The sequence below is a fragment of the Hylobates moloch genome, unplaced genomic scaffold (assembly GCF_009828535.3).
Source record: "Hylobates moloch isolate HMO894 unplaced genomic scaffold, HMol_V3 SCAFFOLD_12, whole genome shotgun sequence".
Classification (NCBI taxonomy): domain Eukaryota; kingdom Metazoa; phylum Chordata; class Mammalia; order Primates; family Hylobatidae; genus Hylobates; species Hylobates moloch.
This window is the reverse complement of record NW_026652287.1, coordinates 36,045,833-36,064,454: the sequence shown is the minus strand read 5'-3', so window position 1 is coordinate 36,064,454 and position 18,622 is coordinate 36,045,833. Positions and strand designations below refer to the sequence as shown.

Sequence of the window (18,622 nt, the reverse complement as noted above, 5' to 3'; positions counted from 1 at the left end):
TCTTTCTTTCTTTTTTTTTTTTTTTTTTTTGAGGATTGGGGTCTGGGGATGGATTTTGACTGATTCCTACGACAACATGGTTTCCTTGTGACCTCACCACAGTTAAGAGTCGTGGGCAGGACCACCGGGAGTTTATTGGAGGCCCACGTAGGTGCAGATTCCTCATCTACAGGTGCTAGTGGACTGGAGACGGCTGGCAGCTGTCCCAGGACCGGGAAGAGAGCTTTGGTGCCTGAGGGAAGATGGCTTAGGGCCCGGTCTCTTAAGGGTGAAGGGCTGCGTGTTCAAAATTACGGGACTAGAGGGGCTGGAGTCCGGACCTGAGGTCCTCAGGGAAAAGGGAAGTCTGATTCTGGGTTCCTTGGAAGATGAAATATACGACTGGATTTAGGGTTTCCGGAGACAACGGGACTTTTTAGTGGAAACGAAGCGGGAAAACCAGAAGGGACACGGAGAAAAGGTTCCGAGACAGATACACAATTAGAGTAAAAGAGATGCTTGTACTCCGGTGTCTCCAGTAGGAGGAGCCTAGGACTGGAACTCGGGGTGCTGAGGGCAAGATCTGGGACGCAGAGGCGTGGCCCGGTGCAGGGGCGTGGCCATTGCGATGGGGCGGGACTCTGAAACGAGGGCCGCAATCAGAGAACACCGCCAGGACTTGCAGGACTTGGTCTCCAGGACTGAGGTCAACTGACGGGGGCGTGGTCTGACGGTGTGGGCGTGGCCAGGAAATGAACTCACGGCTCTGGCTTAAGGGGTGTGGTGAACGAACGATGGGGCGTGGCTCCGTCACCAAGGGCGTGGTCATGGAGTAGAGGCCCGGGCTCCTGGGTGAGGCCGGCAAGTTTGGAGCGTGGTCAGACAATAGGGGCGTGGCTACGGCTCGCGGAGCGCAACCAACGCTTTAGACCAGACCTGGGCTCGAGACCATAACTGTTTGGGTTTAACAGTCCGTGGGCGGCCGGAATCCGGGAGTCCGGTGACCTGGGCTGTGGTCTAACATAAAGGCGGAGCCCAGAAGAAGGGGCGGGGTATGGGAGAAGGTGAGGTTTGAGATCTGGTCGTGAATGTGGGCGAAAGTGAGGAAAAGACCATTGGATGAGGCCGGGTGCTGTGGCTTACGCCTGCAATCCCAACACTTTGGGAGGCCCAGGTGGGCGGATCGCTTCAGATCAGGAGTTCGAGATCAGCCTGGGCAATATGTCGAAAGCCCGTCTCTACAAAAAATACAAAAATTAGCCGGGCGTGGAGGCGCGCGCCTGTGGTCCCAGCTACTTCGGGGGGCTGAGGTGGGAGAATCACCTGAGCCCGGGGAGGTCAAGGCTGCAGTGAGCTGTGATTGTGCCACTGTACTCCAGCCTGGACTACAGAGTCTTGGTCTCAAAAAAAAAAAAAAAGTATATGAGACAGAACCCAGAAAAGCCAGACCTGGGAGAAGAGGGGGCCTGGCAAGGTGGAGGGTGTGGGAGTAGCAGAAAGAAGCAGTGGGGGAAATGAGCGCGGTGTGGGAGTTGCCTGAACTGGGGAGGTGGCCTGGGCAAGTGCTGGAGAGGGGCATCTTGGGTGGGGGCGTGGCCACTGTGCGGGGCTCTGACCCCGACCCTTGCCACAGCCTCCCTGCCTGCCCCCGCAATGTGGCATCTGCTGGTCCTGCTGCTGCTCCTCTCCACCCTAGTGACCCCCTCCACTGCAGCTCCTATCCATGATGCTGACGCCCAAGAGAGCTCCTTGGGTCTTACAGGCCTCCAGAGCCTACTCCAAGGCTTCAGCCGACTTTTCCTGAAAGTAAGCAATGGCAGGGGGATGGGGGAAGAAGTACTGAGAATAGGTTCAGGGACACAGAGTGGGAGATGGTTCAGGGCCAGGCAGGGGGACAGACAGGATGAGAAGGCAACAGGGAGACCAAGAGATAGGAAGAGGGAAGGGGCTGGGCCCAGGCTATAATTGCAGCACTTTGGGAGGCTGAGGCAGAAGGATCATTTGACCCCAGTAGTTGGAGACCAGCCTGGCCAACACAGTGAGACCCTCATCTGTACAAAAAAATATAAAAAATAGTTGCAGGTACATGAGCCTGTAATCCCAGCTGCTTGGGAGGCTGAGGCAGAAGCATCCCTTGAGCCCAGGAGGTCGAGGCTGCAGTAAGCCATGATCGCACCACTGCACTCCAGCCTGGATGACAGAACAAGGAGACCCTGTCTCTAAATAAATAAATATATATGTGCATAAATAAGAGAGGAAAGGTAAAACGCAAAGAGAGAGGGAGATGGGACAGAGATAAGAGACTGGGGAAAGAGACAGGAGGGGGGGAATGGGGACAGAAGAGGAACAGGGATAGTAAGTCAATAGGACTGAGAATAGAGACAGAATTCATGGGGGATGGAGGCCGGAGGTGAGGCCCTAAGTATCAGAGGGCAGAAAGTAAAGGGGATGGGAGGGACTTGGGGCAAGGCCTCGGGGGCATCCTAGCAGGGCTGCAGAAGTGGCTGTACTGAGGAGATGTGAGGTCCAGCAGCTCACCAGTCCTTCCTCCGGCCCCAGGGTAACCTGCTTCGGGGCATAGACAGCTTATTCTCTGCCCCCATGGACTTGCGGGGCCTCCCTAGGAACTACCACAAAGAGGAGAACCAGGAGCACCAGCTGGGGAACAACACCCTCTCCAGCCACCTCCAGATCGACAAGGTGCCTATGCAGGGAAGCCCTTCCTGGAGTCCCCTTGGGATCCCTCGATCCCTCCATCCCTCCATCCCTCATGCTGCAGTATCTGTTGGGAGGGAAGGCGGGCAGAGGAGGAAAGCAGGTTTGCTCTCACTCTCTCATCGGATCCTCACAGATGACCAACAACAAGACAGGAGAGGTGCTGATCTCCGAGAATGTGGTGGCATCCATTCAACCAGCGGAGGGGAGCTTCGAGGGTGATTTGAAGGTTAGGACATGCCCTGCCGTCAAAGTGTCCAGGCCCAAACATTTTCTTTTTTTCTTTTTTAAAGAAGAGTCTCACTCTGTCACCCAGGCTGGAGTGCAGTGGCACGATCTTGGCTCACTGCAACCTCTGCCTCCCAAGTTCAGGCAATTCTCCTGCCTCAAGCTCCCTGGTAGCTGGGATTACAGGCACCCGCCACCACGCCCGGCTAATTTTTTGTATTTTTTTAGTAGAGACAGGGTTTCTCCATGTTGGTCAGGCTGGTCTTGAACTCCTGACCTCAAGTGATCTGCCCACCTTGGCCTTCCAAAGTGCTGGAATTACGGGCGTGAGCCACCACTCCTGGCGAGGCCCTAACATCTTCTGTAGTTTAGGAGGACAAGAAGAGGAACTGACCCTCCTACTCCTCTGTGTGGAATTTCCTCCTGAGCCTCAGTTTTGCCATCTCTCAAGTGGGGAAATCCAATTGTCAGAAATGAGATTTTCGACCTCAGAATACATCCGCAAGGGTTTAGTAGACCCTAGAGGGTTTTGTGAGTGTCAAAGTGGTTTTCTTTTTTTTTTTTTTTAACTACATAGTAGTCAATTAAAGTGTTTCTATGAGCACCAAAATATTTTATAAACCAAGAAGGGTTTTTAATTCTAAGTGCTTGGAAAGCTTCACCCTCATAAACCCCAAATTGTGTTTTTGTCTCAAATTAAGTGCTCTGCAAACTTCAGAGTATTTTTCAATCTATCCCAAAGTGGTTGGTAAACCTCTCCATTATAAACTCCAAAATGTTTTTGTTGTTGTTGTTGTTTTTTGTTTGTTTGTTTTTTTGAGAATGGAGTCTTGCTCTGTTACCCGGGCTGGAGTGCAGTGGCAGAATCTCAGCTCACTGCAACCTCCACCTCCCAGATTCAAATGATCCTCCCACCTCAGCCTCTCGAACAGCTGGGACTACAGGCACAGACAACCACACCCAGCTAATTTTTGTATTTTTAGTAGAGACGGGGTTTCACCATGTTTCCCAGGCTGGTCTCAAACTCCTGAGCTCAGGCAATCTGCCCGCCTCTGCCTCCCAAAGTGCTAGGATTACAGGCATGAGCCACCACACCCGGCCCAAAATGTGATTTTTTTCTTTTTTTTTTTTTTTTTTGAGATGGAGTTTCACTCTGTCGCCCAGGCTAGAATGCAATGGTGCAATCTCAGCTCACTGCAACCTCCGCCACCAAGGTTCAAGTGGTTCTCCAGCCCTAGCCTGCCAAGTATCTGGGACTACAAGTACGTGCCACCGCGTCCAGCTAATTTTTGTATTTTTAGTATAGACAGGGTTTCGCCATGTTGGCCAGGCTGGTCTCGAACTCCTGACCTCAGCTGATCCACCTGCCTCGGCCTCCCAAAGTGCTGGGATTATAGGCATGAGCTACTGCGCCTGGCCCAAAATGTGAATGTGATTTTTAATACCAAAGAGCTTTATGAATGCTAAATGCGTTGTGTATTTCACCTTTGGTAAACTTTTTTTTTTTTTTTTTTTTGGAGACGAAGTCTCGCTCCTGTCCCCCAGGCTGGAGTGCAATAGTGCGATCTCAGCTCACTGCAACCTCCATCTCCCAGGTTCAAGTGATTCTCCTGCCTCAGCCTCCTGTGTAGCTGGGATTACAGGCGCCTGCCACCACACCTGACTAATTTTTCTATTTTTAGAGAGACAAGGTTTCATCATGTTGGCTAGACTGCTCTCGAACTCCTGACCTCAGGTGATCCAACTGCCTTGGCCTCCCAAGGTGCTGGGATTACAGGCATGAGCCACCATGCCCGGCCAGGCCACCTTTGGTAAACTTCTACAAGTGATTCTAATTATGAAGTGCTTTGCAAAATCAGGGTATTTTTAATCCTGAAAAGTTTTAAGAAACCCAAAGAGCTTGATAAATCCATATGATACCCACATACACCCATGCAATATCTTCATTTTAAAAATGTTTATTTAAAATTTTATTTAAAAAATTTCAGGACAGACACAGTGGCTTACACCTGTAATCCCAGCACTTTGGGAGGCTGAGGCAGGAGGATGACTTGAGCCCAGGAGTTCAAGATCACCCTGGGCAATAGAGGGAGTCTTCATCTCTACAAAAAAATTTAAAAAGTAGGCCAGGCATGCTGGCTCACGCCTGTAATCCTAGCAATTTGGGAGGCCGAGACAGGCAGATTGCCTGAGCTCAGGAGTTCGAGACCAGCCTGGGCAACACGGTGAAACCCTGTCTCTACTAAAATACGAAAAATTAGCCGGGCATGGCAGCCTGCACCTGTAGTCCCAGCTACTCTGGAGGCTGAGGCAGAAGAATTGCTTGAACCCGGGAGGCAGAGGTTGCAGTGAGCCAAGATCATGTCACTGCACTCCATCCTGGGGGACAGAGTGAGACTCTGTCTCCAAAAAAAAAAAAAAATCAAAAAAGTGCCAGGTGTGGTGGTGTGTGCTGTGGTTCCAGCTACCCAGAAGCCTGAGGTGGGAGGATTGCTTGAGACCAGGAGGTTGAGTCTAAAGTGGGCCCAGATCATGCCACTGCACTCTAGCCTGGGCAACAGAGTGAGACTCTGTCTCAATAAATAAATAAATAAGTAAAATAAAATAAATTTCAAGCCTACAGAAAAGTTTTTTTTTTTTTAAACATACTTTATTATTTTGGAAATGGAGTTGCCCTCTGTCACCCAGGCTGGAGTGTAGTGGTGCTATCTTGGCTCACAGCAACCTCCACCTTCTAGGTTGTGGAAAGTAAAAAAGTTTCTCTTTAAAGTTTTTATTAAATAATAAATCATAAGTGTTAGAAATAATAGTTTTTTTAAATTAACTTTTTTTAAGCCTCTTTGTGTTAGTAACTCTTTTTTAAATCATATCTTATGTAGTTGTTAGATATAAGGAAATAAGTACATTCTGTGTCCTTGTACTTTAACCAAGATATTTGGTCTCGACACGCTCAAGCATGTCCCAGCTCACAGCTTATGCCCCTTCCTTATTTGGAAATGTTATTACTTCTCCAAGTCTTTTCGCAAGCAACTTCCTCTTTTCCTTTGTTCTCCACTGCCTTTACCTGTTTAAGAAAGTTTTTTAAGTTGCTAGCCAATTGGGTTTAGCTTAGACTGTGAGGTCCACCTCCAACCAATGGAGACAGGACACAGCAGTAAGGACCCAATGCATAAGCGATAAATATTCCTGCCTTTCTTTGTTCATTGTGTCTCCTGGCAGGATTGCTGATGGGCAGCACCCTTTCTACAGAAAATAAAATTGCCTTGCTGAGAAAACTTTTTGTCTGAATGCTAATTTTTCCTTGCGACACCAAGAAACAAGCATTTTGATTCTAACACAGGTTCAAGTGATTCTCCTGCCTCAGCCTCCCAAACAGGAGGGATAACAGGCACATACTACAATATCCAGCTAATGTTTTTCTTGTTTGTTTGTTTTTTGTTTTTTGTATTTTTAGTAGAGATGAGGTTTTGCTATGTTGGCCAAACTGGTCTTGAACTCCTGACTTTGGGTGATCCACCCACCTCGGCCTCCCAAAGTGCTGGGATTACAGGCAAGAGAAGTTTTTTTTAAAATAGTACAACAGATTTTAGGCTCTTCTGTATCTGCCCACTGAGCTACTCTGTTCCTGGCTTAGAGAACCAGGAGAAGGGGAAGGGGAATCACCTGCCACACGCTGGAGGTTGGAGACTGTGGCACCATGGCTTGCCTCGCTGCAGTTGGTGGTGGCAACAGAGGCTGCAGTGTGGCCAGTGGCTTTTCTGGCTTTGCCCGCCCAGCCACTCTGAGGCAGGCTGGAAGAGAAAGTGAAAGAGGAGTCATCTGTGGTGAAGTGGAGTTTGGAGCTTGCAGATGGCACGGCTCTGTGGCTCACCTCCTGCAGTTGTGGTGGTGACAGCGATGGAGACTTCAGCCTGACTGGAGCGGCAGAAGGGTGCTCGTGAAGGCTAGAGTACTGCCTCCAAGATGCAGCAGTGGATACTCAGGTTTCAGGAGAATCCACTGCCCATGGCAAATCCATGGTCTGCCAGCACAGTTTTAGAGAGAGAATGTGCCGCTGCAGGCGTCATCCTCATGTGCACCCTGGCAGGCAGCCATCTGAAGATTTCAAGGACAACCTGGTGGGGGAGCAGACCAGTGACACTTCCTCTGAACAGGATCTTGCTGTTCACTCGACAGACTCCGCAACTCAGGCAAGTGTTCAGATGGAGGATATCCTGGAAGGATACCTCGCCAGTGAAAGCTCAGATGAAAATGCCCCATGGCTTTGGAAGGCCGATGAATGTGCCAAGGAAAAAGGTGCCATGGAGGATCCCCTGGAAGACCTCGCCAATGAAATTTCAGATTAGGACACCCCACTGGATTTGAAGGCCAAAGAACGCGCCAAGGAAAAAGTTCCCATGGAGGATACCCTAGTGGAAGATCTCACCAACGAAAGCTCAGATGAGGATGCCTCACTGGACTTGAAGGTTGACAAACTCATGAAAGAAAAAGTTCCCACAGAGGATACCCTGGTGGAAGACCTTGCCAACAAAAGCTCAGATGAGGACGCTCCACTAGATTGAAGGCCAATGAATGCACCAAGGAAAAGTTCCCACGGAGGATACCCTGGTGGAAGACCTCACCAACAAAAGCTCAAATGAGGATGTTTTGCCAAATTTAAAGGCTGACAAATGAGCCAAGGAAAAAGTTCCCATGGAGGATACCCTAGTGGAAGACCTCACCAATGAAAGCTCAGATGAGGATGCTCCACTGGATCTGAATGTCGACAAATGTGCCAGGGAAAAAGTTCCCACAGATAATCCAGTGAAAGAATTTGCCAACAACATCAAGGAAAAGGAGGCCCCATGTAATGTGAAGGCACCCTAGGGAGTCCAGGCAAATGATTTCAAGGATGACCAGGTAGGGACGGTGATCAGTGAGAAGTCCCCAGAAGCAGTCCTATCTCATCACAGGGCAAAATGAGATGCCAAGAGGAAGATCGCTTTGCCATTCTTGTAGCAGAGCTTCCTGGAGAGATGTCCTCAGAGCAAGTGCTGGCCGTTGTCACCACGAAAGGCATCAAGGAAAATGGTAGCTCTGAGGACAGTTTTTCTGAAACCAGTAATGACAAAGACTCTTCATGTAGTGGAGACACTCAAGCTTCTGAAGCATCTATGGAAGAGTCCAACCATGCAGACAACCATCAGTGTATGCCAACAAGTACTCTCCCAGCACCTGCAGAAAAAGCAATAGAGACAGCCTGAACAGGCAGAAGAAATGTAACCTAGCGAGTTCAAGGAGGGTGACGATGCTGAAGAGCCTGACGTGACCTGTTGTGACCTTTGCTTTTTATGCTAGAAGTCCCTACAGATTTTTTGAACATCTGGAAGGGCCAGGACACAAGACCCCATCCTGGCCCAGCAACCAACTGGATCGTGAGAGTTTTAGGGATTACGCTACTCTCTCTGGACTTTTACATTCTCTTAATTTTTAAAAAAATATTCTTTCTTTAACCTGTTTTAAGACACAAGCTCGGCCGGGCACGGTGGCACACGCTTGTAATCCCAGCACTTTGGGAGGCCAAGGCGGCCGGATCACGAGGTCAGGAGATCGAGACCACGGTGAAACTCCGTCTCTACTAAAAATACAAAAAAAATTAGCCGGGCGTGGTGGCGGGCGCCTGTAGTCCCAGCTACTCGGAGAGGCTGAGGCAGGAGAATGGCGTGAACCCAGGAGGCGGAGCTTGCAGTGAGCCGAGATTGCGCCACTGCACTCCAGCCTGGGCGACAGAGCGAGACTCTGTCTCAAAAAAAAAAAAAAAAGACACAAGCTGTCATTGTGTCATCATAGTTTACATTTTATTACTCAAATAATTTTTCAATTGTTTTATTAGTTTTTTTGGATCTTTGTCTACTGCTTTTTGGAGTTTTTGTAGAGTTTTGTAAGCTCAGATGAAAATGCCCCATGGCTTTGGAAGGCCGATGAATGCACCAAGGAAAAAGGTCCCATGGAGGATCCCCTGGAAGACCTCGCCAATGAAAGTTCAGATGAGGACGCCCCAGCAGATTTGAAAGCCGAAGAACGCGCCAAGGAAAAGTTCCCACAGAGGATACCCTGGTGGAAGACCTCGCCAACGGAAGCTCAGATGAGGAGGCTCCACTGCACTTGAAGGCTGATGAACATGCCAAGGAAAAAGTTCCCACGGAGGATACTCCATTGGAAGACCTCGCCAACGAAAGCTCAGATGAGGATGCTCTGATAAATTTGAAGGCTGACAAACGTGCCAAGGAAAAAGTTCCCACGGAGAATACTCTCATGGAAGACCTTGCCAACGAAAGATTGCATGAGGAGACTCTGCTGGATTTTGAAGGCTGACGAAGGCACCAAGGAAAATGTTCCCACGGAGGATACTCTGCTGGAAGACCTCACCAATGAAAGCTTGGATGAGGACACCCCACTGGATTTGAAGGCCAATTAACGCTCCAAGGAAAGGTTCCCACGGAATATACCCTGGTGGAAGACCTCACCAGCGAAATCTCAGATGAGGATTCCCCGTTGGATCTGAAGGCTGACTAATGTGCCAAGGAAAAGTTTCCCATGGAAGATACCCTATTGGAAGACGTCGCCAACGAAACCTCGGATGAGGTCACCGCACTGGATTTGAAGGCTGACGATCGTGCCAAGGAAGAAGTTCCCACGGAGGATACCCTAGTAGAAGACCTTGCCAACGAAAGTTCAGATGAGGATGCCACACAGCATTTGAAGGCCGATGAATGCGTCAAGGAAAAAGTTCCCACGGAGGATACCCTAGTGGAAGACCTTGCCAACGAAAGTTCAGATAAGGATGCCACACAGCATTTGAAGGCCGATGAATGCGTCAAGGAAAAAGTTCCCACGGAGGATACCCTGGTGGAAGACCTCGCCAACAAAAGCATGGATGAGGATGCCACATGACGTTTGAAGGCCAAAGAACATGCCTAGGAAAAATCTCCCATGGAAGAGATACCCTGGTAGAACACCTCACCAATGAAAGCTCGGATGAGGACGCTCCACTGCATCTGAAGCCCGACGAACTTGCCAAGGAAAAAGTTCCCATGGAGGATACGCTGGTGGAAGATCTCACCAACAAAAGCTCAGATGAGGATGCTCCACTGGATCTGAAGGCTGACGAATGCACCGAGGAAACAGTTACCACAGAGTATCCAATGAAAGAACTTCCCGATGACATCAAGGAAAAGGCGGCCCCATGCAATGTCAAGGCACCCTAGGGAGTCCAGGCAACAGATTTCAAGGATGACCTGGCAGGGACGGTGATCAGTGAAAAGTCCCAGAAGCAGCCCTATCTCGTCACAGGGCAAAATGAGATGCCAAGAAAAAAGATTGCTTCGCCATTCTTGTAGCAGAGCTTCCTGGAGAGATGTCCTCAGGGCAAGTGCTGGCCATTGTCACGGCGAAAGGCATCAAGGAAAATGGTAGCTCTGAGGACAGTTTCTCTGAAACCAGTAATGACAAAGACTCTTCATGTAGTGGAGACACTCAAGCTTCTGAAGCACATATGGAAGAGTACAACCATGCAGACAACCATCAGCGTATGCCAACAAGTACTCTCCCAGCACCTGCAGAAAAAGCAATAGAGACAGCCTGAACAGGCAGAAGAAATGTAACCTAGCGAGTTCAAGGAGGATGACGATGCTGAAGAGCCTGACGTGACCTGTTGTGACCTTTGTTTTTTACGCTAGAAGTCCCTACAGACTTTTTGAACATCTGGAAGGGCCAGGACACAAGACCCCATCTTGGCCCAGCAACCAACTGGATCGTGAGAGTTTTAGGGATTATGCTACTCTCTCTGGGCTTTTACATTCTCTTAATTTTTAAAAAAATATTCTTTCTTTAACCTGTTTTAAGACACAAGCTGTCATTGTGTCATCATAGTTTACATTTTAATACTCAAATAATTTTTCAATTGTTTTATTAGTTTTTTTGGATCTTTGTCCACTGCTTTTTGGAGTTTTTGTAGAGTTTTGTAAGCTCAGACGATAATGCCCCATGGCTTTGGAAGGCTGGTGAATGCGCCAAGGAAAAAGGTCCCATGGAGGATCCCCTGGAAGACCTCACCAATGAAAGTTCAGATGAGGATGCCCCAGCAGATTTGAAGGCCGAAGAACGCGCCAAGGAAAAGTTCCCACAGAGGATACTCTGGTGGAAAACCTCGCCAACGAAAGCTCAGATGAGGAGGCTCCACTGCATCTGAAGGCTGACGAACATGCCAAGGAAAAAGTTCCTATGGAGGATACCCCATTGGAAGACCTCACCAACGAAAGCTCAGATGAGGATGCTCTGATAAATTTGAAGGCTGACAAACGTGCCAAGGAAAAAGTTCCCACGGAGGATACCCTCATGGAAGACCTTGCCAATGAAAGATTGCATGAGGAGACTCCGCTGGATTTTGAAGGCTGACGAAGGCACCAAGGAAAATGTTCCCACGGAGGATACTCTGCTGGAAGACCTCACCAACGAAAGCTTGGATGAGGACACCCCACTGGATTTGAAGGCCAATTAACGCTCCAAGGAAAGGTTCCCATGGAGAATACCCTGGTGGAAGACCTCACCAACGAAATCTCGGATGAGGATTCCCTGCTGGATCTGAAGGCTGATGAATGTGCTAAGGAAAAGTTTCCCATGGAAGATACCCTAATGGAAGACCTCGCCAACAAAACCTCGGGTGAGGTCACCACACTGGATTTGAAGGCCGACGATCATGCCAAGGAAAAAGTTCCCATGGAGAATACCGTAGTGGAAGACCTTGCCAACGAAAGTTCAGATGAGGATGGCACACAGCATTTGAAGGCCAATGAATGAGCCTCAGAAAAAGTTTCCATGGAGGAGACCCTGGTGGAAGACCTCACCAACGAAAGCTCAGATGAGGAGGCTCCACTGCATTTGAAGGCCAATGAATGCATCAAGGTAAAAGTTCCTATGGAGGATACCCTGGTGGAAGACCTCACCAACGAAAGTTCAGATGAGGATGCCACACGGCATTTGAAGGCCGACAAACGTGCCTTGGAAAAAGTTCCCAAGGAGGAGACCCTGGTGGAAGACCTCACCAACGAAAGCTCGGATGAGGACGCCATGCTGGATTTGAAGGCCAATTAATGTGTCAAGGAAGAAGTTCCCATGGAGGATATCCTAGTGGAAGATCTCACCAACGAAAGCACGGATGAGGATGCCACATGACATTTGAAGGCCGAAGAATGCGCCTAGGAAAAATCTCCCATGGAGGATATCCTGGTAGAAGACCTCGCCAACAAAAGCTTGGATGAGGACGCTCCACTGCATCTGAAGGCCGACGAACTTGCCAAGGAAAAAGTTCCCACGGAGGATACCCTGGTGGAAGATCTCACCAAAGAAAGCTCAGATGAGGATGCTCCACTGGATCTGAAGGCCGACGAATGCACTGAGGAAAAAGTTCCCACAGAGCATCCAGTGAAAGAACTTCCCAATGACATCAAGGAAAAGGCGGCCCCATGTAATGTGAAGGCACCCTGGGAAGTCCAGGCACATGATTTCAAGGATGACCTGGCAGGGATGGTGATCAGTGAAAAGTCCCCAGAAGCAGCCCTATCTCGTCACAGGGCAAAATGAGGTGCCAAGAAAAAAGACTGCTTCACCATTCTTGTATCAGAGCTTTCTGGGGAGATGTCCTCAGAGCAAGTGCTGGCCGTTGTCACCGCGAAAAGCATCAAGGAAAATGGTAGCTCTGAGGACAGCTTTTCTGAAACCAGTAATGACAAAGACTCTTCATGTAGTGGAGACACTCAAGCTTCTGGAGCAGATATGGAAGAGTCCAGTCATGCAGATGACCATCAGCATAGGCCAACAAGTACTCTCCCAGCACCTGCAGAAAAAGCAATAGAGACAAAGCCTGAAAAGGCAGAAGAAGTGTAACCCAGTGAGTTCAAGGAGAATGAGGATGCTGAAGAGCCTGACCTGACCTGTTGCGACCTTTGTTTTTTATGCTAGAAATCCCTACAGATTTTTTGAACACCTGGAAGGGCCGGGACACAAGACCTCACCCTGGCCCAAGCAACCATCTGGACCGTGAGAGTTTTGGGGATTTTGCTACTCTCTCTGGACTTTTACATTCTCTTAATTTTTAAAAAAATATTCTTTCTTTAACCTGTTTTAAGACACAAGCTGTCATTGCGTCATCATAGCTTACATTTTATTACTCAAATAATTTTTCAATTGTTTTACTAGTTTTTTTTTGGATCTTTGTCCACTGGTTTTGGAGTTTTTGTAATTTTGATAGATGATCTTTTATGCTTTGTATCATTTTCTTAATGACTTACCTTAGTTTTTAACAAATTCATGGTACAGTAAGTTATATTAAGACATAGTATTTTTATGTTTTTTTAAATTATACTTTGGGTTCTGGGGTACGTATGCAGAACGTGCAGTTTTGTTGCATAGGTGCATGTACCATGGTGGTTTGCTGTACCCATTAGCCTGTCACCTGCATTGGGTGTTTCTCCTGATGCTATCCCTCCCCTGACCCCCCACCCCCTACCAACAGGTCCTGGTGTGTGATGTTTCCCTTCCTGTGTCCATGTGTTCTCATTGTTCAGCTCCCACTTGAGTGATAACATGCAGTATTTTGTTTTCTACTCTTGTGTTGGTTTGCTGAGAATGATGGTTTCCAGCTTCATCCATGTCCCTGCAAAGGACATGAACTCATCCTTCTCTGTGGCCGAATAGTATTCCATGGTGTATATGTGCCACATTTGCTTTATCCAGTCTATCACTGATGGACATTTGGGTTGGTTCCAATTCTTTGCTATTGTGAATAGTGCCATAATAAACATGCATGTGCCTGTGTCTTTACGGTAAAAAAAAAAAAAAAAAAAAGTACAATAAATATCCCTATAGTCTCTTTTCCATAAACCAAAATTTCTTAAGGTTGGCATCATTGGCATGTGGGGCTGGATAATCTTTGTTGTGGGAGCTGCCCTGTGCACTGTAGGATATTCTATAACATCCCTGGGCTCTATCCACTAGAGAGAAGTTGCCTCCTGCCAGGCACGGTGGCTCATACCCGTAGTCCTAGCACTTTGGGAGGCAGAGACGGGCAGATCATGAGGTCAGGAGTTCGAGACCAGCCTGGCTAACATAGTGAAACCCCGTCTACTAAAAATACAAAATATGGGGCCAGGCACAGTGGCTCACGCCTGTAATCCCAGCACTTTGGGAGACCGAGGCGGGCAGATCACGAGATCAGGATATCAAGACCATCCTGGCTAATGCGGTGGAATCCCGTCTCTAGTAAAAATACAAAAAAATTAGCCAGGCATGGTGGCAGGCGCCTGTAGTCCCAGCTACTCAGACCGCTGAGACAGGAGAATGGCGTGAACCCAGGAGGTGGAGCTTGCAGCGAGCCGAGATCGTGCCACTGCACTACAGCCTGGGCGACAGAGCTAGACTCCGTCTCAAAAAAAAAAAAAACAAAAAACTAAAAATCAAAAAAATTAGCTAAGTGTGGTGGTGCACACCAGACTCCGTCTCAAAAAAAAAAAAACAAAAAAAAAAAACAAAGTATGGCCAGGAGTGGTGGCTTACACCTATAATCCCAGCACTTTGGGAGGCCGAGGCGGGCGGATCACCTGAGGTCAAGAGTTCGAGACCACCCTGACCAACATGGAAAAACCCCATCTCTACTAAAAATACAAAATTAGCCGGGTATGGTGGCACATACCTGTAATCCCAGCTACTCGGGAGGCTGAAGCAGGAAAATCATTTGAACCCAGGAGGTGGAGGTCGTGGTGAACGAAGATAGCCCATTGCACTATAGCCTGGGCAACAAGAGTGGAACTCCATCTCAAAAAATAAATAAATAAATAGGCTGGGCATGGTGGCTCACGTCTGTAATCCCAGCACTTTGGGAAGCCAAGGCAGGTGGATCACCTGAGGTCGGGAGGTTGAGACCAGCCTGGCCAACATGGTGAAACCCCATCTCTACTACAAATACAAAAAATTAGCACGGCGTGATGGTGGGCAACTCTAACCCCAGCTACTTGGGAGGCTGAGGTAGGAGAATTGCTTGAATCTGGGAGGCGGATGTTGCCGTGAGCCAAGATTGTGCCACTGCACTCCAGCCAGGCAACAGTGCAAGGCTCCGTCTCCAAAAAAAAAAAAAAGAGAGAGAGAGAGAAGTAGCCTCCTCACCCGCACAGGTTGTAACACCCAAAAATCTCTCCAAACTTCGATTGAGAACCCCTGGCCTAGATTGAGGTTTCTTAACATTTTATCTATTTTTTTTTTTTAATTTCTGAACCATATGACAGTAAATGGCTGACATCAGGATACTTCACCCATAAATACTTCAGCAGACACTCCTGAGACTGATACATTCTCCCACAAGACCACATTACCATTTTCTTTTTTTTTTTTTTTTTTTTGAGACCAAGTCTCACTCTGTCACCAAGGCACAATCTCGGCTCGCCACATCCTCCGTCTCCTGGGGTCAAGCGATTCTCCTGCCTTAGCCTCCTGAGTACCTGGGATTAAAGGTGCGTGCTACCACTCCCGGCTAATTTTTGTATTTTTAGTAGAGACGGGGTTTCGCCATGTTGGCCAGGCTGGTCTCGAACTCCTGACCTCAGATGATCCGCCCATCTCAGCATCCCAAAGTGCTAGGATTATAGGCGTGAGCCAACGCGCCTGGCCCACAGTACCACTTTCACACCCAAGAAAATGTGGCTATCAAACTGTTTTGGGTTTTGTTTGTTTGTTTTGAGGTGGAGTCTCACTCTGTTACTCAGACTGGAGTGCAGTGGTACAATCTCAGGTCACTGCAACCTCCACTTCCCAAATTCAAGAGATTCTCCCACCTCAGCCTCTGCATAGCTGGGATTACAAGCACATACCACCAAACCTGGCTAATTTTTGTAGTTTTAGTAGAGACGGGGTTTCACCATGTTGCCCAGGCTGGTGTCGAACTCCTGACCTCAAATGATCTGCCCGCCTCAGCCTCCCAAAGTGCTGTGATTACAGGCATGAGCCACCACACCTGACCTATCTAACTGTTACTGCAGTATTACTTTGCTAGGGCTACTGTAACAAAGTACCACAAACTGGGTGGCTCAAACAGAAATTGATGGTCTGGAGGCTAGATATTCAAGATCAGGATGTCAGCATGGCTGGTTCCTTCTGAGGCTGTGAGGGACAATCTGGTGCTTTGCTGGCCACCTTTGGGGTTCTTTGGTTATGAAAGCATCGTCCTGATCTTTGCCTTCATCTCCATCTGCTGTATTCCCTGTGTGCATTTGTGTCCGAATTTTCCCTTAGCATAACAACACCAGTCACAGGCCAGGCATGATGGCTCACACCTGTAATCCCAGCACTTTGGGAGGCTTGGCGGGCAGATCACCTGAGGTCAGGAGTTTGAGACCAACCTGGCCAATGTGGTGAAACTCCGTCTCTACTAAAAATGCAAAAATTAGCTGGCATGGTGGCATGCCCCTGTAATCCCAGCTACTCTGGAGGCTGTGGTGGGAGAATCGCTTGAACCCAGGAGGCAGAGTCTGCAGTGAGCCGAGATTGTGCCACTGCACTCCAGCCTGGGCTACAGAGCGAGACTCCATCAAAAAAAAAAAAAAAAAAGAATACAGTCATGTTGGATTAGGGCCCAACCTAATGACCTCATCTTCACCAATTATGTCTGCAATGACCTTAGTTCTAAATAAGGCCACATTCTGAGGTATTAGAGATTAGAATTTCAAAATATGAATTTGGGGAGGAAACAATATGGTTGTTTGTTTGTTTGTTTTTTAAGACTGGGTCTTGCTCTGTTGCCCAGGCCAGAGTGCAATGGCACAATCTTGACTCACTGCAGCCTCCGCCTCCCAGGTTCAAGTGATTCTCCTGCCTTAGCCTCCCAAGTAGCTGGGATTACATGAGCGCGCCACCACGCCCAGCTAATTTTCGTATTTTTAGTAGAGACGGGATTTTGTCATGTTGTCCAGGATAGTCTCAAACTCCTGACCTCAAGTGATCTGCCCACCTCAGCCTCGCAAAGTGCTGGGATTACATGCATAAGCCACCGTGTCCAGCCAGGAGGAAACAATTTAACACATAACAATCTCCTGCGTGGCTTCTCAGACCTCATCTTACTAAAAGGCAGACTGATTCAGCAGGTCTGAGTGGGATGGGGCCTATTAATTTGCATACCTAACAATAGCAGCCCACCCTTTGAATTGCAAGGACCAAACAGACACTCAGTCGATATTCAAACTTTCTCCCTCAAGACTCAAAACTGTCCTTGAAAGCTTTTTTTTTTTTTTCCCTTGAGATGGAGTCTCGCTTTGTTGCCCAGGCTGGAGCGCAGTGGCGCGATCTTGGCTCACTGCGAGCTCCACCTCCCGGGTTCACGCCAGTCTCCTGCCTCAGCCTCCCAAGTAGCTGGGACTACAGGCGCCCGCCACCATGCCCAGCTAATTTTTTTTGTATTTTTAGTAGAGACAGGGTTTCACCTTGTTAGCCAGGATGGTCTCGATCTCCTGACCTCGTGATCCACCCGCCTCGGCCTCCCAAAGTGCTGGGATTACAGGCATAAGCCACTGCACCTGGCCCCTTGAAAGCTTTTGATTCAGGATCAATGAAGGATCACACATTGCATTTATGGTCATGAGTCTTCAGTAAACCCAAGAGCTTTTAGTCCTAAAGTGCTTTGTACATTTCAAACTGCTATCCTCTAAACCTCAGAGAGGACTTCATCCTAAAGTGCTCTATAATCCCAACAGGCATTATAATCCCTGAAGTGCTCTATTACCTCCCTTTTGAAAGCCCCCAAACAAATTTTCCAATCCCAAAGCATTCTATAAACCTCAGAGTATTTTTAATCCTTAAGTATAAACCAAAGTGCTTTGTAAACTTCAAACAGCGCTTTTGAACCCACAAAGCATCCTGTCATCTGCAAAGTGGGCTGAATAGGTCAGTGGGGACTGACCATCCTGGGGTGCTGTTTGGAGTACGAGAGGGTCTCCGTGTTCTTCCTCCCCAGGTACCCAGGATGGAGAAGAAGGAGGCCCTTGTACCCATCCAGAAGGCCATGGACAGCTTCCACGCAGAACTCCATCCCCGAGTGGACTTCTGGATCATTAAGCTGCCACGGCAGAGGTCCCACCAGGATGCCCTGGAGGGTGGCCACTGGCTCAGCGAGAAGCGACACCGCCTGAAGGCCATCCGGGATGGACTCCGCAAGGGGACCCGCAAGGATGTCCTAAAAGAGGGGACCAAGAGCTCCTCCCACTCCAGGCTGTCCCCCCGAAAGATCCACTTACTGTACATCCTCAGGCCCTTTCGGCAGCTGTAGGGGTGGGGACCAGGGAGCACCTGCCTGTAGCCATCAGACCCTGCCCCAAGCACCATATGGAAATAAAGTTCTTTCTTACATCTAACAACACCATCTCCTTTCACGATTTATCCCCAACCGCCTGCCAACCAGGCCATGGCAAAGGCCCCCAGTCCCAGCTCTGAGCATGACAGCTGGCTGTGCTAGCTCTTGCCTGTCTCCCAGACTTGGTTTTCTCATTCAGGCATTGTCTGTGCTCTAGCCCCATCTGTCCACTCAGCACCCAACCCTGTCACCTCCAGCCCTGTCTGCACTCCCAACTCTCAGGTCTTTTTTTTTTTTTTTTTTGAGAACAGGGTCTCACTCTGTTACCCA

The 18,622-nt window shown here is 48.6% G+C and overlaps 1 protein-coding gene across 2 annotated transcripts; it reads left to right on the top strand.

Annotated features, from left to right (window-relative positions):
• The first annotated feature begins 855 nt into the window (after positions 1-855).
• On the top strand, positions 856-18,356 carry DKKL1 (dickkopf like acrosomal protein 1). Of its 2 annotated transcripts, none has more exons than XM_032169216.2 (5): positions 856-1,043; positions 1,613-1,785; positions 2,539-2,679; positions 2,831-2,923; positions 17,957-18,356. In XM_032169216.2, exons 1-5 carry the CDS (start codon positions 1,034-1,036, stop codon positions 18,266-18,268), a joined length of 729 nt encoding a protein of 242 aa, XP_032025107.1. In that variant the 5' UTR covers positions 856-1,033; the 3' UTR covers positions 18,269-18,356. The 2 variants fall into 2 exon arrangements, with proteins under 2 accessions (XP_032025107.1, XP_058281595.1); XM_058425612.1 differs by having other exon boundaries at positions 1,020-1,153.
• Positions 18,357-18,622: the final 266 nt, after the last annotated feature.

Excerpts from the sequence above, each read along its gene's own strand:
- DKKL1 (XM_058425612.1), top strand. The coding sequence starts at position 1,099 with ATGAGGCCGGGTGCTGTGGCTTACGCCTGCAATCCCAACACTTTGGGA. Across the intron at positions 1,786-2,538 it reads TCAGCCGACTTTTCCTGAAA|GGTAACCTGCTTCGGGGCAT; the intron begins GTAAGCAATGGC and ends CTCCGGCCCCAG. Across the intron at positions 2,924-17,956 it reads GCTTCGAGGGTGATTTGAAG|GTACCCAGGATGGAGAAGAA; the intron begins GTTAGGACATGC and ends CTTCCTCCCCAG.